Source organism: Pseudophryne corroboree, chromosome 12 (genome assembly GCF_028390025.1).
Source record: "Pseudophryne corroboree isolate aPseCor3 chromosome 12, aPseCor3.hap2, whole genome shotgun sequence".
Taxonomy (NCBI): Eukaryota; Metazoa; Chordata; class Amphibia; order Anura; family Myobatrachidae; genus Pseudophryne; species Pseudophryne corroboree.
In genome coordinates this window covers 176,889,454-176,917,298 of record NC_086455.1, presented here as the reverse complement: position 1 = coordinate 176,917,298, position 27,845 = coordinate 176,889,454, and the positions used below count along the sequence as shown (strand labels likewise).

General features: G+C 46.9%; 1 protein-coding gene across 7 annotated transcripts in view; it reads right to left on the bottom strand.

The window, feature by feature from the left end:
• WDR25 (WD repeat domain 25) overlaps window positions 1-27,845 on the bottom strand; it is a 249,990-nt gene that overhangs the window by 154,127 nt on the left and 68,018 nt on the right. For all 7 annotated transcript variants that reach the window (XR_010190534.1, XM_063948642.1, XM_063948646.1 and 4 more), the window contains 2 exons: window positions 24,237-24,384; window positions 496-626 (listed from right to left, as the gene is read on the bottom strand). Coding sequence is in view for 6 of the 7 variants with exons in the window: in XM_063948642.1 (XP_063804712.1) it covers window positions 496-626; window positions 24,237-24,384 (279 nt within the window). In the remaining variant the exon portion in view is untranslated. The remainder of the gene's footprint in view (window positions 1-495; window positions 627-24,236; window positions 24,385-27,845) is intronic.

The window sequence follows — 27,845 nt, the reverse complement described above, 5'->3', positions numbered from 1 at the left end:
CGGAGGCATTTCATGCAATATCACTGCAACCACATGCAATAACGGAGGCATTTCATGCAATATCACTGCAACCACATGCAATAACGGAGGCATTTCATGCAATAACAGGGAGGCATTTCATGCAATATCACTGCAACCACATGCAATAACGGAGGCATTTCATGCAATAACGGAGGCATTTCATGCAATATCAGGGAGGCATTTCATGCATTATCAGGGAGGCATTTCATGCATTATTAGGGAGGCATGTCATGCATTATCAGGGAGGCATTTCATGCAATATCAGGGAGGCATTTCATGTAATCAGCCATATTATGAGCTACTGTAATATTCAGGATTCTATGGGCCAGATGTACTAAGACTTGAAAGTGGAGAGTGATAAACTACAAAGCATTCAGCCTGTAATATGACACTTAGGAGCTGATTGGCTGGTACTTTATCTCTCTCCACGGCTTAGTACATCTGCCCCTATATCCGTTGATGGAGGTACGGTACCTTATCTGTCCGTATATCCCAAGCTGTAATCACCGGAGAAAACCCCCCACATATAAAAAGATTGGGGTCACTTGGATTGAAGCGGACGTGGCTGATCCTGCATTCATTCTTCACACTGAACAGGTGATTTCCTTCAAATAAAGGCAGAAATGACCGATTACCTCACAGACCCTCCCGTGTAATCATGTCAGTGTAACAGTAGGACATGTGTGAATGTGGCTTCTGTCACAGGACCTCTGTCAGTGTTACAGTAGGACATGTGTGAATGTGGCTTCTGTCACAGACCCTCCCGTGTAATCATGTCAGTGTTACAGTAGGACATGTGTGAATGTGGCTTCTGTCACAGACCCTCCCGTGTAATCATGTCAGTGTTACAGTAGGACATGTGTGAATGTGGCTTCTGTCACAGACCCTCCCGTGTAATCATGTCAGTGTTACAGTAGGACATGTGTGAATGTGGCTTCTGTCACAGACCCTCCCGTGTAATCATGTCAGTGTTACAGTAGGACATGTGTGAATGTGGCTTCTGTCACAGACCCTCCCGTGTAATCATGTCAGTGTTACAGTAGGACATGTGTGAATGTGGCTTCTGTCACAGGACCTCCTGTGTAATCATGTCAGTGTTACAGTAGGACATGTGTGAATGTGGCTTCTGTCACAGGACCTCCCGTGTAATCATGTCAGTGTTACAGTAGGACATGTGTGAATGTGGCTTCTGTCACAGACCCTCCCGTGTAATCATGTCAGTGTTACAGTAGGACATGTGTGAATGTGGCTTCTGTCACAGACCCTCCCGTGTAATCATGTCAGTGTTACAGTAGGACATGTGTGAATGTGGCTTCTGTCACAGGACCTCCCGTGTAATCATGTCAGTGTTACAGTAGGACATGTGTGAATGTGGCTTCTGTCACAGACCCTCCCGTGTAATCATGTCAGTGTTACAGTAGGACATGTGTGAATGTGGCTTCTGTCACAGACCCTCCCGTGTAATCATGTCAGTGTTACAGTAGGACATGTGTGAATGTGGCTTCTGTCACAGACCCTCCCGTGTAATCATGTCAGTGTTACAGTAGGACATGTGTGAATGTGGCTTCTGTCACAGGACCTCCCGTGTAATCATGTCAGTATTACAGTAGGACATGTGTGAATGTGGCTTCTGTCACAGACCCTCCCGTGTAATCATGTCAGTGTTACAGTAGGACATGTGTGAATGTGGATTCTGTCACAGACCCTCCCGTGTAATCATGTCAGTATTACAGTAGGACATGTGTGAATGTGGCTTCTGTCACAGACCCTCCCGTGTAATCATGTCAGTGTTACAGTAGGACATGTGTGAATGTGGCTTCTGTCACAGACCCTCCCATGTAATCATGTCAGTGTTACAGTAGGACATGTGTGAATGTGGCTTCTGTCACAGACCCTCCCGTGTAATCATGTCAGTATACAGTAGGACATGTGTGAATGTGGCTTCTGTCACAGACCCTCCCGTGTAATCATGTCAGTGTTACAGTAGGACATGTGTGAATGTGGCTTCTGTCACAGGACCTCCCGTGTAATCATGTCAGTGTTACAGTAGGACATATGTGAATGTGGCTTCTGTCACAAACCCTCCCGTGTAATCATGTCAGTGTTACAGTAGGACATGTGTGAATGTGGCTTCTGTCACAGGACCTCCCGTGTAATCATGTCAGTGTTACAGTAGGACATGTGTGAATGTGGCTTCTGTCACAGGACCTCCCGTGTAATCATGTCAGTGTTACAGTAGGACATGTGTGAATGTGGCTTCTGTCACAGGACCTCCCGTGTAATCATGTCAGTGTTACAGTAGGACATGTGTGAATGTGGCTTCTGTCACAGGACCTCCCGTGTAATCATGTCAGTGTTACAGTAGGACATGTGTGAATGTGGATTCTGTCACAGACCCTCCCGTGTAATCATGTCAGTGTTACAGTAGGACATGTGTGAATGTGGCTTCTGTCACAGGACCTCCCGTGTATTCATGTCAGTGTTACAGTAGGACATGTGTGAATGTGGCTTCTGTCACAGACCCTCCCGTGTAATCATATCAGTGTTACAGTAGGACATGTGTGAATGTGGATTCTGTCACAGGACCTCCCGTGTAATCGTGTCAGTGTTACAGTAGGACATGTGTGAATGTGGCTTCTGTCACAGGACCTCCCGTGTAATCATGTCAGTGTTACAGTAGGACATGTGTGAATGTGGCTTCTGTCACAGGACCTCCCGTGTAATCATGTCAGTGTTACAGTAGGACATGTGTGAATGTGGCTACTGTCACAGACCCTCCCGAGTAATCATGTCAGTGTTACAGTAGGACATGTGTGAACGTGGCTTCTGTCACAGGACCTCCCGTGTAATCATGTCAGTGTTACAGTAGGACATGTGTGAATGTGGCTTCTGTCACAGACCCTCCCGTGTAATCATGTCAGTGTTACAGTAGGACATGTGTGAATGTGGCTTCTGTCACAGGCCCTCCCGTGTAATCATGTCATTGTTACAGTAGGACATGTGTGAATGTGGCTTCTGTCACAGACCCTCCCGTGTAATCATGTCAGTGTTACAGTAGGACATGTGTTAATGTGGCTTCTGTCACAGGACCTCCCGTGTAATCATGTCAGTGTTACAGTAGGACATGTGTGAATGTGGATTCTGTCACAGATCCTCCCGTGTAATGTCAGTGTTACAGTAGGACATGTGTGAATGTGGCTTCTGTCACAGACCCTCCCGTGTAATCATGTCAGTGCTACAGTAGGACATGTGTGAATGTGGCTTCTGTCACAGACCCTCCCGTGTAATCATGTCAGTGTTACAGTAGGACGTGTGTGAATGTGGTTTTTGTCACAGACCCTCCCGTGTAATCGTGTCAGTGTTACAGTAGGACATGTGTGAATGTGGCCTCTGTCACAGGACCTCCCGTGTAATCATGTCAGTGTTACAGTAGGACATGTGTGAATGTGGTTTTTGTCACAGGACCTCCCGTGTAATCATGTCAGTGTTACAGTAGGACATGTGTGAATGTGGATTCTGTCACAGGACCTCCCGTGTAATCATGTCAATGTTACAGTAGGACATGTGTGAATGTGGATTCTGTCACAGGACCTCCCGTGTAATCATGTCAGTGTTACAGTAGGACATGTGTGAATGTGGCTTCTGTCACAGGACCTCCCGTGTAATCATGTCAGTGTTACAGTAGGACATGTGTGAATGTGGCTTCTGTCACAGACCCTCCCGTGTAATCATGTCAGTGTTACAGTAGGACATGTGTGAATGTGGCTTCTGTCACAGACCCTCCCGTGTAATCATATCAGTGTTACAGTAGGACATGTGTGAATGTGGATTCTGTCACAGGACCTCCCGTGTAATCGTGTCAGTGTTACAGTAGGACATGTGTGAATGTGGCTTCTGTCACAGGACCTCCCGTGTAATCATGTCAGTGTTACAGTAGGACATGTGTGAATGTGGCTTCTGTCACAGGACCTCCCGTGTAATCATGTCAGTGTTACAGTAGGACATGTGTGAATGTGGCCTCTGTCACAGGACCTCCCGTGTAATCATGTCAGTGTTACAGTAGGACATGTGTGAATGTGGCTTCTGTCACAGACCCTCCCGTGTAATCATGTCCGTGTTACAGTAGGACATGTGTGAATGTGGCTTCTGTCACAGGACCTCCCGTGTAATCATGTGAGTGTTACAGTAGGACATGTGTGAATGTGGCTTCTGTCACAGGACCTCCCGTGTAATCATGTCAGTGTTACAGTAGGACATGTGTGAATGTGGCTTCTGTCACAGGACCTCCCGTGTAATCATGTCAGTGTTACAGTAGGACATGTGTGAATGTGGATTCTGTCACAGGACCTCCCGTGTAATCATGTCAGTGTTACGGTAGAACATGTGTGAATGTGGCTTCTGTCACAGGACCTCCCGTATAATCATGTCAGTGTTACAGTAGGACATGTGTGAATGTGGCTTCTGTCACAGACCCTCCTGTGTAATCATATCAGTGTTACAGGAGGACATGTGTGAATGTGGATTTTGTCACAGGACCTCCCGTGTAATCATGTCAGTGTTACAGTAGAACATGTGTGAATGTGGCTTCTGTCACAGGACCTCTTGTGTAATCATGTCAGTGTTACAGTAGGACATGTGTGAATGTGGATTCTGTCACAGGACCTCCCGTGTAATCATGTCAGTGTTACGGTAGAACATGTGTGAATGTGGATTCTGTCACAGACCCTCCCGTGTAATCATGTCAGTGTTACAGTAGGACATGTGTGAATGTGGCCTCTGTCACAGGACCTCCCGTGTAATCATGTCAGTGTTACAGTAGGACATGTGTGAATGTGGCTTCTGTCACAGACCCTCCCGTGTAATCATGTCAGTGTTACAGTAGGACATGTGTTAATGTGGCTTCTGTCACAGGACCTCCCGTGTAATCATGTCAGTGTTACAGTAGGACCTGTGTGAATGTGGCCTCTGTCACAGGACCTCCCGTGTAATCATGTCAGTGTTACAGTAGGACATGTGTGAATGTGGCTTCTGTCACAGGACCTCCCGTGTAATCATGTCAGTGTTACAGTAGGACATGTGTGAATGTGGCTACTGTCACAGACCCTCCCGTGTAATCATGTCAGTGTTACAGTAGGACATGTGTGAACGTGGCTTCTGTCACAGGACCTCCCGTGTAATCATGTCAGTGTTACAGTAGGACATGTGTGAATGTGGCCTCTGTCACAGGACCTCCCGTGTAATCATGTCAGTGTTACAGTAGGACATGTGTGAATGTGGCTTCTGTCACAGACCCTCCCGTGTAATCATGTCAGTGTTACAGTAGGACATGTGTGAATGTGGCTTCTGTCACAGGCCCTCCCGTGTAATCATGTCATTGTTACAGTAGGACATGTGTGAATGTGGCTTCTGTCACAGACCCTCCCGTGTAATCATGTCAGTGTTACAGTAGGACATGTGTTAATGTGGCTTCTGTCACAGGACCTCCCGTGTAATCATGTCAGTGTTACAGTAGGACATGTGTGAATGTGGATTCTGTCACAGATCCTCCCGTGTAATGTCAGTGTTACAGTAAGACATGTGTGAATGTGGCTTCTGTCACAGACCCTCCCGTGTAATCATGTCAGTGTTACAGTAGGACATGTGTGAATGAGGCTTCTGTCACAGACCCTCCCGTGTAATCATGTCAGTGTTACAGTAGGACGTGTGTGAATGTGGTTTTTGTCACAGACCCTCCCGTGTAATCGTGTCAGTGTTACAGTAGGACATGTGTGAATGTGGCCTCTGTCACAGGACCTCCCGTGTAATCATGTCAGTGTTACAGTAGGACATGTGTGAATGTGGTTTTTGTCACAGACCCTCCCGTGTAATCGTGTCAGTGTTACAGTAGGACATGTGTGAATGTGGCCTCTGTCACAGGACCTCCCGTGTAATCATGTCAGTGTTACAGTAGGACATGTGTGAATGTGGCCTCTGTCACAGGACCTCCCGTGTAATCATGTCAGTGTTACAGTAGGACATGTGTGAATGTGGATTTTGTCACAGGACCTCCCGTGTAATCATGTCAGTGTTACAGTAGAACATGTGTGAATGTGGCTTCTGTCACAGGACCTCTTGTGTAATCATGTCAGTGTTACAGTAGGACATGTGTGAATGTGGCTTCTGTCACAGGACCTCCCGTGTAATCATGTCAGTGTTACAGTAGGACATGTGTGAATGTGGCTTCTGTCACAGGACCTCCCGTGTAATCATGTCAGTGTTACAGTAGGACATGTGTGAATGTGGATTCTGTCACAGGACCTCCCGTGTAATCATGTCAGTGTTACGGTAGAACATGTGTGAATGTGGATTCTGTCACAGACCCTCCCGTGTAATCATGTCAGTGTTACAGTAGGACATGTGTGAATGTGGCCTCTGTCACAGGACCTCCCGTGTAATCATGTCAGTGTTACAGTAGGACATGTGCGAATGTGGCTTCTGTCACAGACCCTCCCGTGTAATCATGTCAGTGTTACAGTAGGACATGTGTGAATGTGGATTCTGTCACAGGACCTCCCGTGTAATCATGTCAGTGTTACAGTAGGACATATGTGAATGTGGCTTCTGTCACAGACCCTCCCGTGTAATCATGTCATTGTTACAGTAGGACATGTGTGAATGTGGCTTCTCTCACAGACCCTCCCGTGTAATCATGTCAGTGTTACAGTAGGACATGTGTGAATGTGGCTTCTGTCACAGGACCTCCCGTGTAATCATGTCAGTGTTACAGTAGGACATGTGTGAATGTGGCTTCTGTCACAGGACCTCCCGTGTAATCATGTCAGTGTTACAGTAGGACATGTGTGAATGTGGATTCTGTCACAGGACCTCCCGTGTAATCATGTCAGTGTTACAGTAGGACATGTGTGAATGTGGATTCTGTCACAGGACCTCCCGTGTAATCATGTCAGTGTTACAGTAGGACATGTGTAAATGTGGCTTCTCTCACAGACCCTCCCGTGTAATCATGTCAGTGTTACAGTAGGACATGTGTGAATGTGGCTTCTGTCACAGACCCTCCCGTGTAATCATGTCAGTGTTACAGTAGGACATGTGTGAATGTGGCTTCTGTCACAGGACCTCCCGTGTAATCATGTCAGTGTTACAGTAGGACATGTGTGAATGTGGATTCTGTCACAGGACCTCCCGTGTAATCGTGTCAGTGTTACAGTAGGACATGTGTGAATGTGGATTCTGTCACAGGACCTCCCGTGTAATCATGTCAGTGTTACAGTAGGACATGTGTGAATGTGGATTCTGTCACAGGACCTCCCGTGTAATCATGTCAGTGTTACAGTAGGACATGTGTGAATGTGGCTTCTGTCACAGGACCTCCCGTGTAATCATGTCAGTGTTACAGTAGGACATGTGTGAATGTGGCTTCTCTCACAGACCCTCCCGTGTAATCATGTCAGTGTTACAGTAGGACATTATTATTATTTATTTATTAGCAGTTTCTTATATAGCGCAGCATATTCCGTTGCGCTTTACAATTAAAACAACAATTATAGAACAAAACTGGGCAAAGACAGATAGAGGTAGGAAGGCCCTGCTCGCAAGCTTACAATCTATAGGGAAATAGGCATTGATACACAAGGATAGATGCTACCTGTCACATAATGGTTCCCCAGGTTGCTAGGTTCTTAATGGGTTGTATATGATATGATCACCCAGCAATGTTGGAAGACAAAATGTGAGTTTATGTGGACTGTACAGAGGGGATGTAACTTGATAGGGAAGCTGTGAAGGTTATGTGTGTGGGTCTGAAATTTGGTAGGCTTGTCTGAAGAGATGAGTTTTCAGAGAACGTTTAAAGGTTTGGAGACTAGAGTAGAGTCTTATTGTGCGTGGGAGTGCATTCCACAGAGTGGGTGAAGCCCGGGTAAAGTCCTGTAATTTTGAGTGGGAACAGGTAATACATGTGGATGAGAGACGCAGATCTTGTGCAGAGCGGAGAGGTCTGGTAGGGAGATATTTTGAGATGAGTGAGGAGATGTATGATGGTGCAGTTTGGTTAATAGCCTTGTATGTAAGTAAAAGTATTTTATATTTGACACGGTAGAATACCGGTAACCAATGGAGGGACTGACAGAGCGGATCAGCAGATGAAGAACGTCTGGCGAGGAAGATTAGCCTCGCAGCTGCATTTAAAATGGATTGAAGTGGTGATAGCCTATGTTTGGGAAGACCAGTAAGGAGACTATTACAATAATCAATGCGGGAGATGATGAGTGCATGGATTAGAGTTTCTGCAGTGTCTTGTGTAAGATAAGGGCGTATTTTGGATATGTTTTTAAGGTGCATGTAACATGATTTAGAGACAGATTGAATGTGTGGAACAAAGGACAGTTCAGAGTCAAGGGTGACACCTAGGCAACGAGCTTGTGGGGTGGGGTGGATAGTTGCATTGTCAACAGTTATAGAGATATCAGGTTGGTAACTACTCTTAGCTGGTGGGAAAATAATTAATTCGGTTTTGGAAATGTTGAGTTTGAGGTGGCGAGATGACATCCAGGATGAAATGGCAGACAGGCATCCAGTGACACGAGCCAATACTGGTGGTGATAAATCTGGGGAGGATAGGTAGATTTGAGTATCATCAGCGTACAAATGATACTGAAATCCGAAGGAGCTGATTAGTTTACCAAGAGAGGAGGTATAGATTGAGAAAAGCAGAGGACCTAAGACTGAGCCTTGCGGTACTCCAACTGATAGAGGTAGAGAAGAGGAGGTAGAATCAGAGAAGTGAACACTGAAAGAGCGATTAGATAGGTAGGATGAGAACCAAGTAAGGGCTGTGTCCTGAAGACCTAGGGACTCTAGTGTTTGTATGAGAAGAGAGTGGTCAACAGTGTCAAAAGCAGCAGAGAGATCTAGAAGAATAAGTAGTGTGTAATGGCCTTTTGATCTAGCAGTGACCAGATCATTCACTACTTTGGTCAGTGCCGTCTCCGTGGAGTGTTGGGCACGAAAGCCTGACTGAAGTGGGTCCAGTAAGTTGTGGGAGTTAAGAAAGTGTGTAAGGCGAGTGTAGGCAAGTCTCTCAAGTAGCTTGGAGGGACTGGGTAGCTGGGAAATGGGACGGTAGTTAGAGAGTGTGTTTGGGTCAGAGTTGTGTTTTTTTAGAATGGGAGTAATGACTGCATGTTTAAACAGAGATGGAAAGATGCCAGTAGAGAGAGAGAGATTACAGATTTTAGTTAAGGTTGGGATAAGCACAGGAGACAAAGTTTTACTGACCTGTGAGGGTATAGGATCAAGAGGAGAGGTAGTGGAGTAGGAGGAGGAAAAGAGTGTTGATACTTCATCTTCACTTGTGGGATCAAATGAAGAGAAAGTGCCAGAGGGTTCAGATAGGGATTTGAGCAGGTCACTGGCTGAGTTAGAGCATACCATTTCATCTCGGATTTTATCAATCTTATCCTTGAAGTAGGAAGCAAGTTCTTGTGCACGGATAGTAGCTAGTGGGGGAGGTGAGGGAGGGTAAAGAAGTGATTTAAATGTATTAAAAAGTCGCTTGGGGTTGTTGGCATGATAAGAGATGAGAGATTGGAAATATGTTTGTTTGGCAGTGTCCAGGGCCTGACGATAGGAGTGGTAGGTAGTCTTATATGTGAGAAAGTCACTTGGATTCTGAGATTTCCGCCACTGACGTTCTACTTTACGTGACAGTTTTTGTAGGTGTCTTGTTGATTTAGAGTGCCATGGTTGGCATCTAAGCCTACGTGGAGTGTGATGGGTAGCTGGAGCCACTTCATCAAGGGCACTCTCTAGGGTCTGGTGCAGGTGTGATACAGCAGTGTCAGGTGTAGTAAATGTAGAGATTGGTGAGACGTTGTTGCAGAGAAGTGGAAAGTTGTTGAAAATGTATATTGTTAGTATTTCTGCGGGTTAGAGGAGGCTTGCTTGGTTTTAGTGTCCTAGAATTTAAAGTAATAGAAGAGATTGTGAAGGTGATCAGGTTGTGATCAGAGAGAGGGAAAGGAGTGTTAGTGAATTCGGAAACTGAGCAGAGCCTGGTGAACACAAGATCAAGGCAGTGGCCCTCATGGTGAGTAGAGGAGTCGGACCATTGGGTTAGGCCAAGAGAGGAGGTTAGAGAGAGGAGTTTGGATGCATGAACAGATTGTGGACTGTCAAGAGCTATATTGAAATCACCCATAATGATGGTGGAGATGTCAGAGGATAAGAAGTGTGGGAGCCAGGCAGAGAAATCTTCTAGAAATTGTTGTTTAGGTTGCCCAGGAGGGCGATAGATAGCTGCAACACGCAGAGAGAAGGGGGTGAAAATCCTGATAGAGTGAACTTCAAATGAGGTGAATGCGAGTGATGGAACCTGAGGTAGAACAGTGTATGTGAAAAACTGTGACCGTAAGATTCCGACCCCACCACCTTTACTATTATTAGGCCTAGATGTGTGTGAGAAGTGGAAACCACCATGTGACAGTGATGCAGGGGAGGCAGTGTCTGATTGTGTGAGCCATGTTTCTGTTATAGCCAGCAGATTAAAGTTGTGAGATATGAAGAGGTCATGGATGGATGTTAATTTGTTACAAACAGAGCGTGCATTCAATAAGGCACATTTTAGTGATTTGGAGGGGGATGGGAGACACGTGATATTTATGAGGTTAGATGGATTTCTATGTTGTTTTGAGACAGCAGAGTGTGAGAGGGAAAGGTGGCTGGGGCCTGGATTTGGTGATATGTGTGAATGTGGCTTCTCTCACAGGACCTCCCGTGTAATCATGTCAGTGTTACAGTAGGACATGTGAGAATGTGGATTCTGTCACAGACCCTCCCATGTAATCATATCAGTGTAACAGTAGGACATGTGTGAATGTGGCTTCTGTCACAGACCTTCCCCTGTAATCATGTCAGTGTTACAGTAGGACATGTGTGAATGTGGATTCTGTCACAGACCCTCCCGTGTAATCATGTCAGTGTAACAGTAGGACATGTGTGAATGTGGCTTCTGTCACAGGACCTCCTGTGTAATCATGTCAGTGTTACAGTAGGACATGTGTGAATGTGGCTTCTGTCACAGGACCTCCCGTGTAATCATGTCAGTGTTACAGTAGGACATGTGTGAATGTGGCTTCTGTCACAGACCCTCCCGTGTAATCATGTCAGTGTTACAGTAGGACATGTGTGAATGTGGATTCTGTCACAGACCCTCCCGTGTAATCATGTCAGTGTTACAGTAGGACATGTGTGAATGTGGCTTCTGTCACAGGACCTCCCGTGTAATCATGTCAGTGTTACAGTAGGACATGTGTGAATGTGGCTTCTGTCACAGGACCTCCTGTGTAATCATGTCAGTGTTACAGTAGGACATGTGTGAATGTGGCTTCTGTCACAGGACCTCCCGTGTAATCATGTCAGTGTTACAGTAGGACATGTGTGAATGTGGATTCTGTCACAGACCCTCCCGTGTAATCATGTCAGTGTAACAGTAGGACATGTGTGAATGTGGCTTCTGTCACAGGACCTCCCGTGTAATCATGTCAGTGTTACAGTAGGACATGTGTGAATGTGGCTTCTCTCACAGACCCTCCCGTGTAATCATGTCAGTGTTACAGTAGGACATGTGTGAATGTGGCTTCTGTCACAGGACCTCCCGTGTAATCATGTCAGTGTTACAGTAGGACATGTGTGAATGTGGATTCTGTCACAGGACCTCCCGTGTAATCATGTCAGTGTTACAGTAGGACATGTGTGAATGTGGATTCTGTCACAGACCCTCCCGTGTAATCATATCAGTGTAACAGTAGGACATGTGTGAATGTGGCTTCTCTCACAGACCTTCCCGTGTAATCGTGTCAGTGTTACAGTAGGACATGTGTGAATGTGGCTTCTGTCACAGACCCTCCCGTGTAATCATGTCAGTGTTACAGTAGGACATGTGTGAATGTGGCTTCTGTCACAGACCCTCCCGTGTAATCATGTCAGTGTTACAGTAGGACATGTGTGAATGTGGCTTCTGTCACAGACCCTCCCGTGTAATCATGTCAGTGTTACAGTAGGACATGTGTGAATGTGGCTTCTGTCACAGGACCTCCCGTGTAATCATGTCAGTGTTACAGTAGGACATGTGTGAATGTGGCTTCTGTCACAGGACCTCCTGTGTAATCATGTCAGTGTTACAGTAGGACATGTGTGAATGTGGCTTCTGTCACAGGACCTCCCGTGTAATCATGTCAGTGTTACAGTAGGACATGTGTGAATGTGGCTTCTGTCACAGACCCTCCCGTGTAATCATGTCAGTGTTACAGTAGGACATGTGTGAATGTGGATTCTGTCACAGACCCTCCCGTGTAATCATGTCAGTGTTACAGTAGGACATGTGTGAATGTGGCTTCTGTCACAGGACCTCCCGTGTAATCATGTCAGTGTTACAGTAGGACATGTGTGAATGTGGCTTCTCTCACAGACCCTCCCGTGTAATCATGTCAGTGTTACAGTAGGACATGTGTGAATGTGGCTTCTGTCACAGACCCTCCCGTGTAATCATGTCAGTGTTACAGTAGGACATGTGTGAATGTGGCTTCTGTCACAGGACCTCCCGTGTAATCAAGTCAGTGTTACAGTAGGACATGTGTGAATGTGGATTATGTCACAGACCCTCCCGTGTAATCATGTCAGTGTAACAGTAGGACACGTGTGAATGTGGCTTCTGTCACAGGACCTCCCGTGTAATCATGTCAGTGTTACAGTAGGACATGTGTGAATGTGGATTTTGTCACAGGACCTCCCGTGTAATCATGTCAGTGTTACAGTAGGACATGTGTGAATGTGGATTCTGTCACAGGACCTCCCGTGTAATCATGTCAGTGTTACAGTAGGACATGTGTGAATGTGGCTTCTCTCACAGACCCTCCCGTGTAATCATATCAGTGTTACAGTAGGACATGTGTGAATGTGGTTTCTGTCACAGGACCTCCCGTGTAATCATGTCAGTGTTACAGTAGGACATGTGTGAATGTGGCTTCTGTCACAGACCCTCCCGTGTAATCATGTCAGTGTTACAGTAGGACATGTGTGAATGTGGATTCTGTCACAGGACCTCCCGTGTAATCATGTCACTGTTACAGTAGGACAAGTGTGAATGTGGTTTCTGTCACAGGACCTCCCGTGTAATCATGTCAGTGTTACAGTAGGACATGTGTGAATGTGGCATCTCTCACAGACCCTCCCGTGTAATCATGTCAGTGTTACAGTAGGACATGTGTGAATGTGGATTCTGTCACAGGACCTCCCGTGTAATCATATCAGTGTTACAGTAGGACATGTGTGAATGTGGCTTCTGTCACAGACCCTCCCGTGTAATCATGTCAGTGTTACAGTAGGACATGTGTGAATGTGGCTTCTGTCACAGGACCTCCCGTGTAATCATGTCAGTGTTACAGTAGGACATGTGTGAATGTGGCTTCTCTCACAGACCCTCCCGTGAAATCATGTCAGTGTTACAGTAGGACATGTGTGAATGTGGTTTCTGTCACAGGACCTCCCGTGTAATCATGTCAGTGTTACAGTAGGACATGTGTGAATGTGGTTTCTGTCACAGACCCTCCCGTGTAATCATGTCAGTGTTACAGTAGGACATGTGTGAATGTGGCTTCTGTCACAGGACCTCCCGTGTAATCATGTGAGTGTTACAGTAGGACATGTGTGAATGTGGCTTCTGTCACAGGACCTCCCGTGTAATCATGTCAGTGTTACAGTAGGACATGTGTGAATGTGGCTTCTCTCACAGACCCTCCCGTGAAATCATGTCAGTGTTACAGTAGGACATGTGTGAATGTGGCTTCTCTCACAGACCCTCCCGTGTAATCATATCAGTGTTACAGTAGGACATGTGTGAATGTGGTTTCTGTCACAGGACCTCCCGTGTAATCATGTCAGTGTTACAGTAGGACATGTGTAAATGTGGTTTCTGTCACAGGACCTCCCGTGTAATCATGTCAGTGTTACAGTAGGACATGTGTGAATGTGGCTTCTGTCACGGACCCTCCCGTGAAATCATCTCAGTGTTACAGTAGGACATGTGTGAATGTGGTTTTTGTCACAGGACCTCCCGTGTAATCATGTCAGTGTTACAGTAGGACATGTGTGAATGTGGTTACTGTCACAGGACCTCCCGTGTAATCATGTCAGTGTTACAGTAGGACATGTGTGAATGTGGTTTCTGTCACAGACCCTCCCGTGTAATCATATTAGTGTTACAGTAGGACATGTGTGAATGTGGTTTTTGTCACAGGACCTCCCGTGTAATCATGTCAGTGTTACAGTAGGACATGTGTGAATGTGGATTCTGTCACAGGACCTCCCGTGTAATCATATTAGTGTTACAGTAGGACATGTGTGAATGTGGATTCTGTCACAGGACCTCCCGTGTAATCATATCAGTGTAACAGTAGGACATGTGTGAATGTGGCTTCTGTCACAGACCTTCCTGTGTAATCATGTCAGTGTAACAGTAGGACAGGTGTGAATGTGGCTTCTGTCACAGGACCTCCCGTGTAATCATATCAGTGTTACAGTAGGACATGTGTGAATGTGGCTTCTGTCACAGGACCTCCCGTGTAATCATGTCAGTGTAACAGTAGGACATGTGTGAATGTGGCTTCTGTCACAGACCTTCCTGTGTAATCATGTCAGTGTTACAGTAGGACATGTGTGAATGTGGCTTCTCTCACAGACCCTCCCGTGTAATTATGTCAGTGTTACAGTAGGACATGTGTGAATGTGGCTTCTGTCACATGACCTCCCGTGTAATCATGTCAGTGTTACAGTAGGACAGGTGTGAATGTGGATTCTGTCACAGGACCTCCCGTGTAATCATATCAGTGTTACAGTAGGACATGTGTGAATGTGGCTTCTGTCACAGGACCTCCCGTGTAATCATGTCAGTGTTACAGTAGGACATGTGTGAATGTGGATTCTGTCACAGGACCTCTCGTGTAATCATGTCAGTGTTACAGTAGGACAGGTGTGAATGTGGATTCTGTCACAGGACCTCCCGTGTAATCACGTCAGTGTTACAGTAGGACATGTGTGAATGTGGCTTCTGTCACAGACCCTCCATGTAATCACGTCAGTGTTACAGTAGGACATGTGTGAATGTGGATTCTGTCACAGGACCTCCCATGTAATCATGTCAGTGTTACAGTAGGACATGTGTGAATGTGGCTTCTGTCACAGACCCTCCCGTGTAATCATGTCAGTGTTACAGTAGGACATGTGTGAATGTGGATTCTGTCACAGGACCTCCCGTGTAATCATATCAGTGTTACAGTAGGACATGTGTGAATGTGGCTTCTGTCACAGGACGTCCCGTGTAATCATGTCAGTGTTACAGTAGGACATATGTGAATGTGGCTTCTCTTACAGGACCTCCCGTGTAATCATGTCAGTGTTACAGTAGGACATGTGTGAATGTGGTTTCTGTCACAGGACCTCCCGTGTAATCATGTCAGTGGTAGAACATGTGTGAATGTGGCTTCTGTCACAGGACCTCCCGTGTAATCATGTCAGTGGTAGAACATGTGTGAATGTGGCTTCTGTCACAGGACCTCCCGTGTAATCATGTCAGTGTTACAGTAGGACATGTGTGAATGTGGATTCTGTCACAGGACCTCTCGTGTAATCATGTCAGTGTTACAGTAGGACATGTGTGAATGTGGCTTCTGTCACAGACCCTCCCGTGTAATCATGTCAGTGTTACAGTAGGACATGTGTGAATGTGGATTCGGTCACAGACCCTCCCGTGTAATCATGTCAGTGTTACAGTAGGACATGTGTGAATGTGGCTTCTGTCACAGACCCTCCCGTGTAATCATGTCAGTGTTACAGTAGGACATGTGTGAATGTGGCTTCTGTACAGGACCTCCCGTGTAATCATGTCAGTGTTACAGTAGGACATGTGTGAATGTGGCTTCTGTCACAGGACCTCCCGTGTAATCATGTCAGTGTTACAGTAGGACATGTGTGAATGTGGCTTCTGTCACAGACCCTCCCGTGTAATCATGTCAGTGTTACAGTAGGACATGTGTGAATGTGGATTCGGTCACAGACCCTCCCGTGTAATAATGTCAGTGTTACAGTAGGACATGTGTGAATGTGGCTTCCGTCACAGACCCTCCCGTGTAATCATGTCAGTGTTACAGTAGGACATGTGTGAATGTGGCTTCTGTCACAGGACCTCCCGTGTAATCATGTCAGTGTTACAGTAGGACATATGTGAATGTGGTTTTTGTCACAGACCCTCCCGTGTAATCATGTCAGTGTTACAGTAGGACATGTGTGAATGTGGCTTCTCTCACAGACCCTCCCGTGAAATCATGTCAGTGTTACAGTAGGACATATGTGAATGTGGCTTCTGTCACAGGACCTCCCGTGTAATCATGTCAGTGTTACAGTAGGACATGTGTGAATGTGGATTCTGTCACAGGACCTCCCGTGTAATCATGTCAGTGTTACAGTAGGACATGTGTGAATGTGGCCTCTGCCACAGGACCTCCCGTGTAATCATATTAGTGTTACAGTACGACATGTGTGAATGTGGATTCTGTCACAGGACCTCCCGTGTAATCATATTAGTGTTACAGTAGGACATGTGTGAATGTGGCTTCTCTCACAGACCCTCCCGTGTAATTATGTCAGTGTTACAGTAGGACATGTGTGAATGTGGATTTTGTCACAGGACCTCCCGTGTAATCATGTCAGTGTTACAGTAGGACATGTGTGAATGTGGATTTTGTCACAGGACCTCCCGTGTAATCATGTCAGTGTTACAGTAGGACATGTGTGAATGAGGCTTCTGTCACAGACCTTCCTGTGTAATCATGTCAGTGTTACAGTAGGACATGTGTGAATGTGGCTTCTCTCACAGACCCTCCCGTGTAATTATGTCAGTGTTACAGTAGGACATGTGTGAATGTGGCTTCTGTCACATGACCTCCCGTGTAATCATGTCAGTGTTACAGTAGGACAGGTGTGAATGTGGATTCTGTCACAGGACCTCTCGTGTATTCATGTCAGTGTTACAGTAGGACATGTGTGAATGTGGATTCTGTCACAGGACCTCCCGTGTAATCATATCAGTGTTACAGTAGGACATGTGTGAATGTGGCTTCTGTCACAGACCCTCCATGTAATCACGTCAGTGTTACAGTAGGACATGTGTGAATGTGGATTCTGTCACAGGACCTCCCATGTAATCATGTCAGTGTTACAGTAGGACATGTGTGAATGTGGCTTCTGTCACAGACCCTCCCGTGTAATCATGTCAGTGTTACAGTAGGACATGTGTGAATGTGGATTCTGTCACAGGACCTCCCGTGTAATCATGTCAGTGTTACAGTAGGACATGTGTGAATGTGGCTTCTGTCACAGACCCTCCCGTGTAATCATGTCAGTGTTACAGTAGGACATGTGTGAATGTGGCTTCTGTCACAGGACGTCCCGTGTAATCATGTCAGTGTTACAGTAGGACATATGTGAATGTGGCTTCTCTTACAGGACCTCCCGTGTAATCATGTCAGTGTTACAGTAGGACATGTGTGAATGTGGTTTCTGTCACAGGACCTCCCGTGTAATCATGTCACTGGTAGAACATGTGTGAATGTGGATTCTGTCACAGGACCTCTCGTGTAATCATGTCAGTGTTACAGTAGGACATGTGTGAATGTGGATTCTGTCACAGACCCTCCCGTGTAATCATGTCAGTTTTACAGTAGGACATGTGTGAATGTGGCTTCACTCACAGAAACTCCAGTGTAATCATGTCAGTGTTACAGTACGACATGTGTGAATGTGGCTTCTGTCACAGGACCTCCCGTGTAATCATGTCAGTGTTACAGTAGGACATGTGTGAATGTGGATTCTGTCACAGACCCTCCCGTGTAATCATATCAGTGTAACAGTAGGACATGTGTGAATGTGGCTTCTGTCACAGACCTTCCCGTGTAATCATGTCAGTGTTACAGTAGGACATGTGTGAATGTGGATTCTGTCACAGGACCTCCCGTGTAATCATGTCAGTGTTACAGTAGGACATGTGTGAATGTGGATTCTGTCACAGGACCTCCCGTGTAATCATGTCAGTGTTACAGTAGGACATGTGTGAATGTGGCTTCTGTCACAGGACCTCCCGTGTAATCATGTCAGTGTTACAGTAGGACATGTGTGAATGTGGATTCTGTCACAGGACCTCCCGTGTAATCATGTCAGTGTTACAGTAGGACATGTGTGAATGTGGCTTCTGTCACAGGACCTCCCGTGTAATCATGTCAGTGTTACAGTAGGACATGTGTGAATGTGGCTTCTGTCACAGGACCTCCCGTGTAATCATGTCAGTGTTACAGTAGGACATGTGTGAATGTGGCTTCTGTCACAGGACCTCCCGTGTAATCATGTCAGTGTTACAGTAGGACATGTGTGAATGTGGCTTCTGTCACAGGACCTCCCGTGTAATCATGTCAGTGTTACAGTAGGACATGTGTGAATGTGGCTTCTGTCACAGACGTTCCCGTGTAATCATGTCAGTGTTACAGTAGGACATGTGTGAATGTGGCTTCTGTCACAGGACCTCCCGTGTAATCATGTCAGTGTTACAGTAGGACATGTGTGAATGTGGCTTTTGTCACAGGACCTCCCGTGTAATCATGTCAGTGTTACAGTAGGACAGGTGTGAATGTGGATTCTGTCACAGGACCTCCCGTGTAATCATGTCAGTGTTACAGTAGGACATGTGTGAATGTGGCTTCTGTCACAGGACCTCCCGTGTAATCATGTCCGTGTTACAGTAGGACATGTGTGAATGTGGATTATGTCACAGACCCTCCCGTGTAATCATGTCAGTGTTACAGTAGGACATGTGTGAATGTGTCTTCTCTCACAGACCCTCCCGTGTAATCATGTCAGTGTTACAGTAGGACATGTGTGAATGTGGCTTCTGTCACAGGACCTCCCGTGTAATCATGTCAGTGTTACAGTAGGACATGTGTGAATGTGGCTTCTGTCACAGGACCTCCCGTGTAATCATGTCAGTGTTACAGTAGGACATGTGTGAATGTGGCTTCTGTCACAGACGTTCCCGTGTAATCATGTCAGTGTTACAGTAGGACATGTGTGAATGTGGCTTTTGTCACAGGACCTCCCGTGTAATCATGTCAGTGTTACAGTAGGACAGGTGTGAATGTGGATTCTGTCACAGGACCTCCCGTGTAATCATATCAGTGTTACAGTAGGACATGTGTGAATGTGGCTTCTGTCACAGGACCTCCCGTGTAATCGTGTCAGTGTTACAGTAGGACGTGTGAATGTGGCTTCTTCTTTTGCATCCAAACACCTAATTAAGAGTAAAGTGCAAACAATCTCAATTTTAATACAACAAAGAACGTTCTTCCCCATGGAAAATAACATTGTGATATAGAGTGGAGAAAGCGCGGTTACCATGACGACAGTGATGTAATTATGTATGGAAATATGAGCGCTAGTCACTAGTTATGCACAAAAGTTTATTAACAAAACCTTTGTGAAACGGTCTGACAGCTGAGGATTGCTACATGTAAGCGTCTAATCATCAGGTGTACTGACAGGTGACAGTGCGACGTCACATCCCCCTCATCACACTTATTAACCATTTCCACCATCTACTGTAATGTAACGGACTATATACTGTATATATACCCAGAGTCAGATTTGCACACGTACTTTATATATAAACGTTTAATTTCTTATTATTCATGGCAGTCTTGTTGCGATTAAAATGCACAATCGTGTAGAAAGTTAGGCGCAAGCAGAGTTCCACGGCACCTGGAGCGATACAAAGTAATGTATTGCGTCACTGCAGTAATCGTATAAGAGGACACATCTGTAACACATCCAGGAGCTGCAACATACCATATATATCCCAGTGACACCACCAGATATGGAGGAGGAAGCGCAATGGGCAGGGCTCTATTCCTGGATCCTGACTCAGAAACATGCGCAGCATGGCTGGCACCCGGCACCAAAAGGGCGACCACAGCACTATGCAGCAGCACGCAGCACCCTCTGGTGTACTCCTGGTTGGGCAGCGGCAAGTAGCACCCTCTGGTGTACTCCTGGTTGGGCAGCGGCACGTAGCACCCTCTGGTGTACTCCTGGTTGGGCAGCAGCAGGAAGTATCCTCTGGTGTACACCTAGTTAGGCGGCAGCAGACAGTACCCTCTGGTGTACTCCTGGTTGGGCAGCGGCACGTAGCACCCTCTGGTGTACTCCTGGTTGGGCAGCAGCAGGAAGTATCCTCTGGTGTACACCTAGTTAGGCGGCAGCAGACAGTACCCTCTGGTGTACGCCTAGTTAGGCGGCAGCAGACAGTACCCTCTGGTGTACTCCTAGTTGGGCAGCAGCACGCAGTACCCTCAGCTGTACTCCTAGTTGGGCAGTGGCACGCAGCACCCTCTGGTGTACTCCTAGTTGGGCAGTTGCACGCAGCACCCTCTGGTGTACTCCCAGTTGGGCAGCAGCACGCAGCACCCTCTGGTGTACTCCTAGTTGGGCAGCAGCAGGAAGTACCCTCTGGTGTACTCCTAGTTGGGCAGCAGCAGGAAGTATCCTCTGGTGTACTCCTAGTTGGGCAGCAGCAGGCAGTACCGTCTGGTGTACACCATGTTGGGCAGGTGGCAGGAGTTTTGGGAGTGAATCATTTGAGGTCAACCTGTTCCAGAGGTTCAAAAAGGACTGTGTTGAAAGGCTCAAAGAAGCAAGGAGATGTCCCAAGGCGCTATCGGAGGGACGAATGGAGGATATATCCGGAGGACCCCCTGAAGGAAGGTACACACATCCGGTAAAAGAGCCAGGCTCTTCTGGAACCAGATGGACAAAAGCTGAGACCTGGACCTTGTGAGAAGCCAGGCGAAGATCCATGCCCAGGCCTGCCTGCAAAAAGGTTAACAACCTAGGGATCCGAAGAACCTTATGGTCGTAGTTCTGATGAGTACACCACTGGAAATAGTAGTGCCAAATCCGGTGATAAATGCAAGCCAAGGTTTGTTTCCAAGCCTGGAGCATAATCAGAATCACCGCACTGGATAAACCTTTTTTTCTTAGGATGGATGTCTCAAGAGCCACATCGGCAAAGACAGACGAGGGAGGTCTGGATGCAGGCAGGGCCCTTGGGAGAGTAGGTCCAGACGAAGAGGCAGAGGGAAGGGCTCATCTAGGGAGAGATCTATTAGATTTGTGAACCAATGGCATCTGGGCCATGATGGGGCACCAGTATGATTGTGTTGCAGTTCTCTTTGAATTTTTGCAGTACTCTGGGAAGGAGAGACACTGGAGTGAAGAGAGGCCAGATGGAAGGCCCTGGAGACTGTGAGAGAGTCCACGAAGCTCACTCCTGGATCCGTACACTGGAACCTTGTGATTGTGTCTGGAGGCCATGAGATCGACTCCTGGAGGTCCTCATCTGCGCACCAGTATCCGGAAGACCTCTGGGTGTAGTGACCATTCCCCGGCATGAATGCCATGTCGACTGAGGAAGTCTGCTTCCCAGTTGAGGACTCCTGGAATGAAGATTGTGGATATGGCCGGGAGGTGGAGTTCTGCCCGGGCGAGAATCTGTGTTACCTCCTGCATCGCTGCCACACTGTAAGTGACGCCCTGTCGATTTATATATGCCATGGCATTGTCTGACTGGATTTGTACCGGAGAACCCTGGAGCAGGGCCTGGGTCATCAGAAGGGCCCTCTAGACAGCTCGAAGTTCCAGGATGTTGATCTGGAGATCCTTTTCTGTCAGACCAGCAACCCTGAAAGGAGTGACTGCCCGTGACAGTCCCCCATCCCCTGAGACTGGCACCTGTGGTGAGGAGTGTCCAGTGTGGGATCCAGAATGATTGGCCTTTGTTTAAATTGGCCGTGTGTAACCACCACGACAGAGTTTCCCGAAAATATTGGGGCAGAATCAAGATCTGGTATTTGATTTGAGAAGGTGACCCCGCCTTCGAGTGAAATCGGGCATATTCCACCATGTCCAATACTGAGGTCATGGACCCTAGGGTCTGCATTGCTGAATGAACAGAGACCCTTGGACTGCAGAGCAGGTTGTGGATGTGCAACTGTAACATTGCAATTTTGTCCTGAGGGTCAGTGGCCGCCATCACCGCCATGAGTTTAGTCACACTGAGGGCTGAAGACAGTTTACAGGGAAGGGCCTGGAACTGGAAATGCTGTTGCAGAACAGCAAAGCAAAGATATCATTGATGACAGGGTGCATAGAGGTACACATCCTGAATATCTAGGGAGACCATACAGTCTCCAGGTCGCATAGCCAGGACAATGCACTGTAGAGAATCCATACGGAACCTAGGGACCTTAAGGTACTTGTTCAGCAATTTTAGATTCAGAATTAGACTGTATTATCCATTTATCCAAAAAGAGGGTAGAAAAGAACCACTGACCCTGCTGAGACTGTGAAACTGGGACAGGGTTGTAGGACTGTAGGAGGGATCATATGATTCCAGACAGCGCATGTGCTTTGCCGGGGTCTGGTGATGGAGTAGTAGGGAAATATTGTCTGGGACCCAGGCGACGGTGGTGACTTGACGCCGTGTGTGGGCGAATTGAAGTCGGCCGGCCTCCCACCCTGGGGTCCCCCAGAGGGAGGCCCGTCCCGTAAGGCAGAGGGTTTGTCATCTAGCTTGGTAGTTGGATATCTGGCAGCCCAAGCCTGTTTGGTCTTGGGTTTAGAAGTCTTGACTGTGCGAGACCCTCTCGTTAAACAGCGGAAGCCTTAGGAAGCCTTAGGCTGCAGTGGTTGTGGTATATCCATAATAGGAGCCACGGGCTGCAGTGGTTGTGGTATATCCATAATGGGAGCCACGGGCTGCAGTGGTTGTGGTATCCCAATAGGAGAAGCCACAGGTGGGGTAGCAATATGGTCAGCAATCTTAGTCAGCAATGTAGTGAAAGATGTCCATGGGGGTTCTTGGACAAGTGCTGGAGGCCTGAGGTGCTGGGAGGGCTGAGGTGCTGGAGGCACTATACTGGTTGTGCACTGATCATCCTGTGACAAATCCTGAGGTAAAACCTCTATGTTACAGATCTTACTTGCTACCATTGTAGAAGGCTGACTGCTTGGTCTTAGCTTTGTTAGACATAGCAGAATTACTGTGTACACACACAAAAGGGAAAGCAGTATCAGAGAGAGATTGAAAGCACGCAGCAGTACAAGTCACATACAATGCAGAACAAACACTAACTGCAATGGGCACTGATATCACTACCCTGTAGAAGAGACTGGCAGGATGCAGCACTGTGTAGAACCTGCTATGTGGTAGAGGTATACAGGGAGGTTCTACCCACCGCTCCTGGAGACCTGCAGAGCTCAGAGAATGGCTGCCCAGCGTCTCTCTGTGGAGGAGGATGAGTGAGGAGCTGCTCAGGGCGGGAAGACCGCTGTGGAATGGCACCCTGGGCTGGGGGAGGGGCTGCTGGGGAAGCGCTGACCTCCCCTACACTGAACGTCACTACCGGTTCTCCTGGCCTGTAGTAGTCCCCAGCGTCATGGTCCCGCGAGCAGGTTACCCGCCTCACCTGTTCCCTGGTGATCCGGTTGCAGTCCCGAACGCCCCTGCGCATCTGCTAGTGAAGGGGTTGTGCCAGGGGTCCCGCTGAAATCACATCCCCAGTTGTGGCGTCGCGGCGGAGGTGTTGGAGCCTCAGCGCTGGCTTTCAGTTGGACTGCCAGACACTGACAGCTCAGTAAAAAAGTGAAAAAAAAAAATGTTAAAGAAAGAAGTAAAAGCTTGGACTGCAGTGTACAGCCCGCGTTCAGTGTGACCAGCTCCATGCTGGCACCGAATAAACTGAAGTGCATGGGCACGGGCACGGAAATGAAGGGAGAGGACACCATTGCATCCTGGGAGGCCCACAAAGCTTTATTGTTCAGTACCAGTCTTGGTCTCCACCAGATCATACACAAGGTTAACCCTGTGGATACCGTGGACCCCGAAGGAGAAATTGTAATTTGGTTCTGCTTTTACTCTGTCTTTTTGGAGTCAAAATATGTAGTTTGCCCAAATATGATGAAACATAGACCGGTTTCCCTGTAAAAGTTTCAATTTTTTGCGTGTTGGGTGAAAAGCATAATTTGACCATTCAATAATACACAGAAAAACATTTAAGCCAAACCTGATTCAACATCCGTTAAGTGCAGAATGGAGTCAAAGCCACCAGTGAGAATCTTCTGGCCACAGACAGACCACTGTGCATCGCGTACTGCTGCTTCATGGCAAGAGAAAGTGCGCAGACATTTCCCAGAATCCACTGCATCCCAAATCTGAAAAACAGGAAGCATGGATACAGAAGTGACAAGCAGCACGCAGAGTAGTGACATATGATGCTGGTCATTCATTAATACCACTCGCACCTGCAATCCCCCCGCCAGACACACAGTAGATTGTACAGCTCTTCTATCGTACCACCCAGACCCCTACAACTGATCATACGTGCAGCACATATGATCATATGAGGTGATGTACGACCCACGGGGCCGCGTATCGCAGGGGTCCGTTAAAAGTATACGATATGCACACGATGCGTCATATGACGCATCAAAATTGTGTATTCGTAAACTATATCGCACAAGGGCACACTATCAGGCCAAGGGGTATATGTATTAAAATAAAATGTTGTAATCAATTTTAAGTTCGATTTAAATTGAATGAAATTGAGATTACTTTTCACTCATCAAATTCCACATTTGTAGTCTGATTTTGTGTTTAGGTATTGGTGTATGTAAAAGTACTGATGTTTTACAGATAGTCAATGGAGCGGGATTTGGTTTTAATATCGATTTTACATTCAATTTTGTTTTTAGTAAATCTCCAAATGCAAAATCACCTAAAAAAAATCAAATCAAATTAGTAAATCTACCCCCAGGTCATCCTGATACAGGTTGAGTATCCCATATCCAAATATTCCGAAATACGGAATTTTTTGAGTGAGAGTGAGATAGTGAAACATTTGTTTTTTGATGGCTCAATGTACACAAACTTTGTTTAATACACAAAGTTATTAAAAATATTGTATTAAATGACCCTCAGGCTGTGTGTATAAGGTGTATATATAACATAAATGCATTCTGTGCTTAGATTTAGGTCCCATCACCATGATATCTCATTATGGTATGCAATTATTCCAAAATACGGAAAAATTCGATATCCAAAATACCTCTGGTCCCAAGCATTTTGGATAAGGGATACTCAACCTGTACCCATGCTTCAGCTCCAGTACCCCGGTATGGCCAGTCTGGATTGTCAGTATCCTATGGAAGGAACCCCTGGAAGAACGCACACTGGTGTCCTACTAATCAGCGCTGATGTGACCAATGGCCCCACGTAGTCTCCTTATCACACACTCACTGACAGTGACCCGATAACCACGGAAATAACTCCACAGAGGACGCGGCACACGTGAATGGAGGAATCCTACTACAAAGTACATTGCTCAGACACAATACACCTCTCTGCCATACCATGCTCTCTGGCCCCCGATACAGCGCTTACCGCTGTGTTACACAGCGTGCTACAAAGCGGATCCTTGAGATGTCAGTGAGCAGGAAACAAGCAGCATGTCGGAGATGTCGTCCTCTTTTCTCTAGGATACTAATCATTTCACACTGGTACAATATTTGTGTCATTTCTCTTTGTACTGCTACCCCCAACAAGTTCTGAGTCTCCTCTTCTGCAGCCTCAAAACAGAACTTCCTCTGTCAAGCCAACGTCTGAGCCGTGTACGGGATTTCTCCCACATCACTGACACAGCGGGAGGTCATTATTAAGGAACTGTGCCGGCAACAACGCAACAAACAAAATCCATAGAAATTAATAAATATGAAGTGCTGTATGATTACGCCGCGGCTCTTAATATCGCTCGTGTTCATATAGTCAGGAAATTATTATTCTCTCATTCAGTGTGAAAGGGATCCGGGCGCTGGGAAGGCTGTACGTGTATGCACTCTGTAATAGGTACTTCACCCGGCACGCTGAGAGGGAAAGGGCAGCGGGAGAGTCCAAAATAAGGGAAACTCCTAGACGCTTTACACGGATTTCCAGCACACTGTCAGATACGAGCGCATACATGTAATCCGGAGCATACAGCCTATTGCTGCGCGATATATAGAGGTGTGATATGGTATATACAGGGCCGTCATCGGGAGGGTGCTGGGGGCCCAGCCTCTCTGACAGAGAGAGGAGGGCCCGGGATGCTCATGCAGCCATCCCGCTGTTCTGCCGCTGTCCTCCGACCCTCCAGCAGCTCTGTATAGAAAATTTCCCTCCCAAAATGGCCGCTGCCACAGAGGAGACAGTTATTCAAGATACTACAGGAGCCCTCTAGTATCTTGAATAACTGTCTCCTCTAAGGCGGCGGCCATTTTGGGAGGGATGTTTTCAATACAGCTGCAGGAGGATGGAGGAGAGCAGCAGAACAGCGGGGATGGAGGAGGGCAAGCAGCGGCATCAGCATCCCGGGCCCTCCTGACAGCGGCACATGTATGTATGTATGTATGTATGTATGTATGCATGTATGTATATATGTATGTATGTATGTGTATATAATACACACACACACACACACACACACACACACACACACACACACACACACACACACACACACACACACACACACACACACACGTTAACTGGTGCAATTCTAAAGCTGACTCCTCCACAGTGGGCGCAGTGCGCAGTTGGAGAATGATGAACTGCATGGACAGGGCACTTATGAGAAAAGTACAAGGTATTTTGTTTGTTCTTGAGACACTTTTGCATAGGAAGTCATATGGTAATTGTTCTAGCTCCAGACTTGCTATGTATAAGTAAGTGTCAATTAGCCGGCCTCTTGGTGGCCAAACATCTTCTTTGAAATACAAACGAAGGTGGAAGGAAGACTGTTTGTGCTGCAGCCTTTCCTGTTGTAATCCCAAACACTGGGTTTGCATGGAGATGTGAATGAGACAGAAACATTTGTATTTTGAAGCTTTGTGTTAAATGTATCAATGGCGAAATGCAAACTCCCAGGTGGTAGGAATTGGAGTTTAAATTATACCAAACTTTGTGTGTGACAGGAAGGAGGAAATTTCTTCATGCACTTATATCCTTTTAAAATGTCATTTATTTATATTTTGTAAGATATCCTGATTGGATGGAAAGGACTGTGGTTTGTGATTTTACTGTATAAAAAGAGGAGGCCTGTGAGCTCCAGAGTGTATTATACCAGTTTCATTCTGCTGTAACATCTTGCTGTATTCCCGAGTTCTTTTCAGAACTATTTATTGGGCAAATAAACATCATCCGCCTCAGGACGACTGCTTCATCTTGTGACCTGCCAGGGCTATGGCAAACATAGCCCCGTTCTCCGGCTGTCCAGGGAGCACCCAACGTCTCCAAGTTCCGCCTTCCGCCAGCTACTGGTAGAGGCCTAGGCAAGAGACTAGTGGGGATTTGTCAACACCACACAGGTGTGGTAAGGCGGCGTGTCGACGCATACAGAGCAGAACTGTGGTTCCAAACGCCACGGCAGGGTAGGAGTTTGGTGGTGGCAGCATAAACCCGCCCACAGCGCAGTGGGTGGAGTCAGTAACAGGCGGTTACTGACGGTAAGCGGGAATCCCCTATGAGGCCAGGTCCCGTGTGACCTAAACATCCATTCTGTGTACTGGGGACGGGACGCGAAAGCGGTGAGGGCTTTCGTACGGGACTGTCAGGTCACAGCAACCCATTCCATTTGGCAAGA